This window comes from Raphanus sativus, chromosome 7, assembly GCF_000801105.2.
Source record: "Raphanus sativus cultivar WK10039 chromosome 7, ASM80110v3, whole genome shotgun sequence".
NCBI classification, from domain to species: Eukaryota; Viridiplantae; Streptophyta; class Magnoliopsida; order Brassicales; family Brassicaceae; genus Raphanus; species Raphanus sativus.
The window spans coordinates 21,079,085-21,087,186 of NC_079517.1; the positions used below are offsets into that span (position 1 = coordinate 21,079,085).

At 40.3% G+C, this 8,102-nt stretch overlaps 1 protein-coding gene across 1 annotated transcript; it reads right to left on the bottom strand.

Annotated features, from left to right (window-relative positions):
- Positions 1-2,071: 2,071 nt before the first annotated feature.
- Positions 2,072-3,110, bottom strand: LOC108859608 (probable disease resistance protein RPP1). Its single transcript, XM_018633520.2, has 2 exons — positions 2,487-3,110; positions 2,072-2,312 (listed from the first exon to the last, which is right to left on the bottom strand). Exons 1-2 carry the CDS (start codon positions 2,975-2,977, stop codon positions 2,168-2,170), a joined length of 636 nt encoding a protein of 211 aa, XP_018489022.1. The 5' UTR covers positions 2,978-3,110; the 3' UTR covers positions 2,072-2,167.
- Positions 3,111-8,102: the final 4,992 nt, after the last annotated feature.

Here is an 8,102-nt window from a genome sequence, read left to right on the forward strand (position 1 = left end):
AGGTGATTTTCATGTCGAATTGAAGGTTTCATGTCATTTGGCAGTGGTTATTGGTGTGACACCCCGGATCGTAGATGACCGGAAATGACATGGTCGATGTTCCTAGATGGTTGATCCGAGGTTCACAGAATACTTCTGATCGCCTTAGACCAACAACTAAAGAACACCAACGCTCGTATCGGATATCACTCTAGGCTTTTCAACCCGACAAAGCAATACCTGATAGTTAGTTCGTCCAGACAAGGACTAATATCATATGGACCCCGTACTTTAAAAACATTCTTTATACATATATATCATTCAAAATCATCTTGCAAAATTTGTTACAAATTAACCTTGCGGTTTTCGGTCAACAAATCTTATACATAAAAAATATCAAAACGATTTTGCAAGGATAAAATATCAAACTAACCACTGCCTAATGCTGTTCCTTCCCATCCTAGAGTAAGGTCTCCCCTCTACTGGTTACCTGCATCACAAATGAGTCATGAGTAACTAGTTTACTCAGTGAGTCTAATCCCGCACCCCAACATATATCAATAATATTCCGAGCAATCAACTCCATTTGTATGCAGTGGAAATATATTACATAACTAATAAAAATACATATATAAGGCATATCATTCCATCGATGTGAATCTTATCTTAAATATCACCTCCACGACACCCGCCATTCTATCATACAGATATATATATATATATAGACTAAACCCGGAAAACCACCAAGGCTAACCGATCCTAGCGGAAAAATAAATATAACCATCATCGCCAATAGATATTCCAAGATTAAACATCTAACGCTGCATGCGGTTACACGGCCTCCAGGGTGCGACCCCATCATCGTGTGTTCGTGACCTTGTTCCATATCGCAGGAACAATTCACGGTAATGCGGGAACTTTCGGGAGAGTGAATATACAATAAGACTTCACATGATTCATACTCATATGTGAAATAATATACTTATATATTAGTACTTGAGAACAAGTATTAAGGCTCTGAATAAATCTCAAAGAATAATTCTTAATAATTCTTAAGTGTTTACACAAGTAAACACATCACCATAATCATTGACTAAGAGACTTGCTTAACAATCAAGCATAATCAGTAATTTTAATCACGCAACACTCATTCCTAAAACTCATCTATCTAGACGCACCTTTGATCTATGAGATTGGCTAAGAAAGACTAGACTCTAGCTAATCACAGTACACTTCACTTCTGCTTCAAAACGTCCATAAGGTTGCCCAGACTGATCTTCAGACTTCTTCCGACCAACTGAACCAAAACAGAACGTGTTAATACTCCAAGATGGGCAAGGTCTCACACGGACCATCAGACTGACCATGACTTATCTGAGGCATCCAAACATAGGCATATAACCTGATTATGATCAGAAATGCTTAAAGAAATTTGATCCAACCACAAGCTGAACTCGTACTGCTCTGAACACATGCTATATTCAACTGAACCAACAAAATTAAGCCTATACTGAACTTAACTAATCATAGCTCAACTGATCCAGATAGTAAGTTTAACAAAGCAGTCCACTGGTTCCAAACAAAACTGTTCTGAACTAGAACTAAGGCTTACCGGTTTTTCTCAAGATTTAAATGATCTGGGTTGCTATAAGCTTCAAGCTGAACACACGTATAATCTGATCAGAACAAGATATCCATGATAGGTTCAAGATCAGAAACAGAAAAACTCGTTTTGGTTACCTAACAAGAATCGAAGCTTAAGCAAAACTGATCTCATCAAATCCTTAGGTCTTCTTTTGTAATGATAATATGACTCCAGGGCAAAAACATTAAATTTCTTTTGTCAATAATCTACTTGTCTTAGATGATCTACATCATCAAGAATGAGAAACAATTTCTTGTCTATTCATAAAGATTCATAATATCTTTCTAATTGATCATTTGAGAGATATTTGCTATGTAGTTTTAGTTGCGCATTGGACATACCTTGATAAGGCATTTGATAAATCCCAATTATCCTCATTTAATCCAAATTTGTCAATAGTAATGTTCTTTATTTTCTATATTGGATTCTGAAGGTCACATATTCAAGTCGAGTTGAAAAAGGTTTACTCTTCAAATAAAAATTAAATTAGATGGTACAGACTTCGCCATAAGAGAATGCATAGGCTTACATGTCCAGAACCTCTTAGACATTCAAAAAAAAAAAATTCCTTTTTTCCATATGAGCTCCGGACACAGCCAATTCCTTGAAATCTCTTGATGTCGTGGAATTATTCAACAAGTTTGAAACATCAGTTGCTATTTTTTCGATCATGGCTGCTTCATTATCCCTAAAGAAATTAATTTATAATTCCGTTAAAATGGGTAGTTATTGGTATTTTTATACAAAAAAAATTATGTAATATCAGTAGTGGGACAAAAAAAGGGAGAGAAATAGAGTTTGACGTCCTAATGTGAAATATCAGCTAGGACAAGTAAAAAACAAAAATGGCATATATGTATACCAGTTGTTTGAATGGTAACCAGCGATGGTGGCCACACCTTCCAAAGCTTTTTTCCATGTCTCAATCTCGTCACTTGTTTTGCCTTTACATGTTTTTCTGAAGGACTTCCCAAAATCTTTCCTCTGCTTCTTTATATCAGCTGGATCCACTTCATAGAAAATGGTCATTACTGTCTGACCAAGCTCTGTCCTACACTTCATGATCTCCACTAACTCGTTTAGGCACCAAGACGAAGAAGCATAGTTCTTGGAGAGCAAGACAATCCCAATTTCCGATCCTTTAATAGCATCGATGAGCTGGGGACCGATCGACTTATTCCTCTCGATATCATTGTCAATGAAAGTGCTAATTCCTTTGCTTCTGAACTCCTTCAGAATGTGACTGAGAAAGGATTTGCGGACGTCTGCTCCATGGAAGCTCGGGAAGACATGATGCTTCCAATTTCGTGGCAGAGAAGATAGAGGAGAAAGAGAAAAAGAAGACGAAGCCATTATAGTATGATTGAGATTGAAGCAATATAACACCGCTTTTTTAGAAAGCAATTGCAGAAAGGGATTGACAGGGTTTTTTTTAGCAACTGGTTAAATCTATAAAATGCTTCTATTATTGAGATAATAAAGGAACCTTCGTAGAATCCCTCTGCTATGGATTTACTACGGAGGTAAGACCCAAAATATGTGGCCACAAATCAAACAAAAATAGTACAATTATACCAAAGAAAACAAAAAGAATAACAGGCCACTAAAAATCGGAAGAAATGCTAAAATATATTAAAATAAGTTTTTTTTTTCTTTTGTATCAATATATATATATTTTTTTTTGTAACTTCTTTTGTATCAATATTGCTTCCTCGTAAGTTTCATAAGATTTAAATTCTTTCAAAATATAAGATATTTTAAAGTTTTAAGGTTAGCTTAAACTTTATTAAAAATTGTTTAACCAATAAAATTTTACAGGTTTTTTATAATTGGTTGAATAATATTAAAATTATATCATTTTAAAAATAATTTTTAGAAAATGTAATTTTTTTAATCTTTATGCATCCAACCAAAACATCATATATTAAGAAATGTAGGGATTATATAATATTTTCGATTTTGACAATAAATTACAAAGATACAGGACGATTAACTTCTTTTTTTGTGCACAAGAGACTATTAACTAGCTACAACAAAAACTATACTAAACAAACTAATCTAATTAAAAGGGAAGTTGCAAAGTATAAACCCATATGTTGAAAACATGTCTTAAACCGACTGATTATGTATCGATATCGATACGGAGTAGGTCTGAGAATCAATCACATCTCAAGACGACACCGTTGATACATGACCGGTATACAAAAGATTGACTAGAGAGGAACTGCAACTTCACCAACACATCCCAAGACGGCCAATTTAGTACGTCACTACTGGAGACAAGGTGGTCACGTCTTTGTAGCTTAGTCAAGAAAGCAGAGCCTGGTAGCGATGTTCCCACCATTGGGAGGGGCCTGCAGCTTATGGTAATCTCGCTCTGACAATACCTTTACTCATGCAGCAGCATCGCGACACTCTAGCCCAGATGGAAGTGAGAGCATCTACTACAATGCGATGGAAATCAACATGATCGTGTATAAGGATGTTTGGCATTACCGGGAAGTCAGGAAGAGAACCCTCTGGATGCCCGTGAGGTGCTCTGGAGGCTCGGGGCACAGCATGTCTGCGAGGCCTATGGCCGTGTTGCGGAGGAGCAGCGCGTATGGATGGAATTTGAGCCTGGTGAGCTCGCCTTGGAAATCTGTAGCTGTCCGATGGGGTAACTGTAGTAAGTGTGTACCTGCGCCGTCCCTAAAACTCAAAAAACAAACCTCCTGGAGCCACTGTGTGATCGTAAGGTGCACTGCATCCATGAAGTTACAATCCCTAATGACTGTGGCCTGCTCCAAAAAAGCATGAAGTGCCTGCAAATCGGTGTAAGTAGACTCCCGCCTATCTCTTTCTTTGTACCAGTCCCTAGGAATGGCTTCATCTTCAGCTTAACCAAATGCTCAGCAAAAACAGCCCGGAGGTTAGGCAACTGATCGTCCGCTGGTCCCTGCAAATCACCCAAGTCGACCAAATCCTCACCACATAAGCAATGTAAGCTCCTGCACTCACACCTTGTTTCGTTCCATCTTGCACAACAGCGTGTTGGGAAGCACCTTGATGAAGTAGCGCAGATTCGGGTAGCGGATATCGGTCTGGGTGACTGCCCCTGAATCAAGCCTTGAATCAAGGTATCATGCAGCCAATAGTCCCCATAAATGTGACTGCCCAGGAAAGGTGGGGACAATGCAGCGTGAGTACTCAAGGTTCTCGAACCCGTAGATCTCGCATAGTTTGGTGAGAGGGAGCATGTATCTGACGTCTCGGATCAAGAAAGTCAAAGTGCCCTCGTTTGTTCTCTTCACCCTTTTGTGTGTGTAGTAGACCTGTATCGTGGCTATGAACTGTCTGACCAGCTCGGGGTAAAGGTCGAATGATCTAGTGACCATGTGGCCATAGCCCAACTCTCTGATCATCTCCTCCAGATCTTCCTTGAGCCCCAATTGATATACAGCTGACCAGTCGATGAAACGTGTAGGCTCAATGATGACATCATGCCATGCATTGTAGAACAGGCTGTCATAGTCAGCCCACGTCTCTGTAATCTCATGGTGGGTGCAATCTTTTCTTATGACAGAAGCTCGAGGAGCAGCATACCTGTAACTCCCCGACCCGTCCACGGTTAATGGGCCGTACACGCCCGCTCTCTCGGCCCGTGGGCCCCCTCCCATCCGATGGTCGGTCTATTAATTTTCCAAGGCTCGAAATCATTGTTTACTGACCCTGCAATGACCACCGGACGGCTAATGGGCCGCACACGCCCGCTCTCTCGGCCCGTGGGCCCCGTCCCATCTGATGGTCGGTCTATTAATTTTCGAAGGCTCGAAATCATTGTTTACTGACCCTGAAATGACCACCGGACCTATCTCAGTGCTTTGACCTCACTCACACAGTATCGCGAATCACTTCCCGATAGGTCACCCATCCTTTCACTACTCCAGCCCAAGCACGCTTAACTCTGGAGTTTTAAATGGATGTATGACAGAAAAGGTAAGTCAACTTTGGTGACATAGGTAGCCAAATCAATTATCTTAAGCCTTTTCACATATCACAACTCGGGATGTTACAATTCACCCCTCTCAAAGAACGCAACACCATCGTTGCGCCCCACGACAGGTCTCAAGATGCCTCTCAGGTCAGAACCGAGACGGCTAACAAGCTCTGATACCACTTGTAACGCCCCAACCCGTACACGGCTAATGGGCCGCCCATGCCCGCTCTCTCGGCCCATAGGCCTCATCCCATCCGACGGTCGGTCTGTTAATTTTCCAAGGCTCGAAATCATTGTTTACTGACCCTGCAATCACCACCTGACCTTTCTCCATGCTTTGAGCTCACTCGCACGGTATCGCGAATCACTTCTTCCGGATAGGTCATCCATCCTTTCACTACTCCAGCCCAAGCACGCTTAACTCTGGAGTTCTAAACGGATGTATGACGGAAAGGTAAGTCAACTTTGGTGACATAGGTAGCCAAATCAATTCTCTTAAGCCTTTTCACATATCACAACTCGGGATGTTACAATTCTGCTCTCATGCCTTAATGTGTTCTCCTTCCCTTTCCCTTGGCCAATGGTCTTGCTCAAGAACTGGTGGTGGAGGTGGTGCATTAGAGCTTCCAGCACGATCAAGATGACTCTTCGTTCTTCTTTCAAACATCTGCAACCAAAGACGCAAGAGAAAATAAGAAGTTAGCGAGGATGATGAAACAGTAATGTCGATCGACAAACGAGTTCGACTTCGATCGAGAAACGAGTTCGACATCGATCGACAAACGAGTTCGACATCCATCATCAGCATATTAAAAACATCGATAGACACAGATGTTGAAGTTCTAGTTCATCTTCAACATTAACCCTAAATACCTCAAAGTTAGAAAATTTTGAGATCATACCTTGTAGAATGGTTGATTGAGTGAATTAAACAGATAAAGAGGTTGAAATCGAGTGGATTAAGCTAAAGAGATAATTCGAGGGGCGGATATTTCGTAGTGTTTTTCGGTTTTTGGCAAAAATTGGCTAAGTGTCAACTTAAATAGGCCTGTGACTCGATACTCACCGTCGATCGATGCAATGGCCTTGACGTTGATCGATGTTTTGGTCCTTAAGTTACTTATTTATTATTTTATTGTGTATATATATACTATACCCTAAAATATTACTACTTTTTTAAATGCGAAAGATCTAAAACTAAATCTAAATTTTCAAATCTATTAGTGGGTTGCCTCCCACTCAGCGCCTATTTTAAGTTTTGAGCTCGACTTTCAAATGAAACTTAGTCAGTGGCTGGAAGGCCCAATCCTACAGTTCGAATGTATGGTATAAGTGCCTTGGCCCAATAATGATTAACTCTATGTCCATTCACTATGAATTCATTTCCTTCATTGCTGATCAGAGTAATAGCTTTGTAGGGTTTACTTCCTTAATTGTAAAGGGACTTGACCAGCGAGAACGAAGCTTTCCAGGAAAAATTGTGAGCCGAGAGTGAGATATCTTTTTATCGTGATAGGCTTTCGTTCTTTCTTTGTATATCTTTTAATTTTCATAAGTGAGATATCTGATCTCGTCTAATTCATTTAGCTGAATCATTTTCCTTTCAGCAGCTGGCTTTGTTAGGGTATTTTTAAGAACAAGCAATTCGTGCTCAGCTCTACGGAATGATATGGAGAAGGAGACATGTCATTGTAGTGAATTATCCTACTTCGATTGTTGATAAACCAGGAGATCCTGCTCTTGGGTTACTTCCATATGGGTATGAGCTAGTATATGTCGTGAATAACTTGGTAGAAGCACAAGAGATGAATTGTTTAGCAAGAACTGCATGTCTATAGTGATAACCGCAGGCTCTTCAGGATCTATAGTTAATTGTTTTTGCTTCTAAATATATCTTCTCGGTTCTAATTCGAGGAACCACGGAAGGAGTTTGGATTTATAACTGCATCCTTCAGTGGGGATTGCCTATGTATCCTTCGGTGGGGGATCAAGCCATTAGAGACGCGTAGCCTAGATGGGCACGTAGCCTGGCCGGCACGTGGCCTTGGGAGCACGTGGCTCTGTAGTTGATAGGAGTCATCTGTTCTAGAGGGCGCATGGCCGAAACAGATGGTAAACTTGTCGATTTGCTTCAATGAGCATGGAGGATTCCTGCTGATGAGCTGGAGATCATGGCCTGAGCGAGTAAGTTTAGTTGTTGACGTGCTGCAGTGAGCATATATCTTCATCTGGTTGATATTAATCACATGTATTCGCTTGTTGTAGGCATGTCGAAGATGGTCTTCTAGGTATGAATTCTTGTCTTGGCGACTGTGGAATTTGTGCTCTGTAGATGGATGTCTCTCTCTGTAGATGGATGTGTTCTCCCCCCCCCCCTTTTAGGTTTAGAAACCTTATATTTATAGTAGAGGTCGTGTCTCTCCTTTAGAATTTGGAAATATTCATTATAACCCTTAGATAATAGAATATTTTTGTTTTTCTTAAGGATGACCATATATA

Excerpts from the sequence above, each read along its gene's own strand:
- LOC108859608 (XM_018633520.2), bottom strand. The coding sequence starts at position 2,977 with ATGGCTTCGTCTTCTTTTTCTCTTTCTCCTCTATCTTCTCTGCCACGA. Across the intron at positions 2,313-2,486 it reads GGTTACCATTCAAACAACTG|GGATAATGAAGCAGCCATGA; the intron begins GTATACATATAT and ends TAATTTCTTTAG.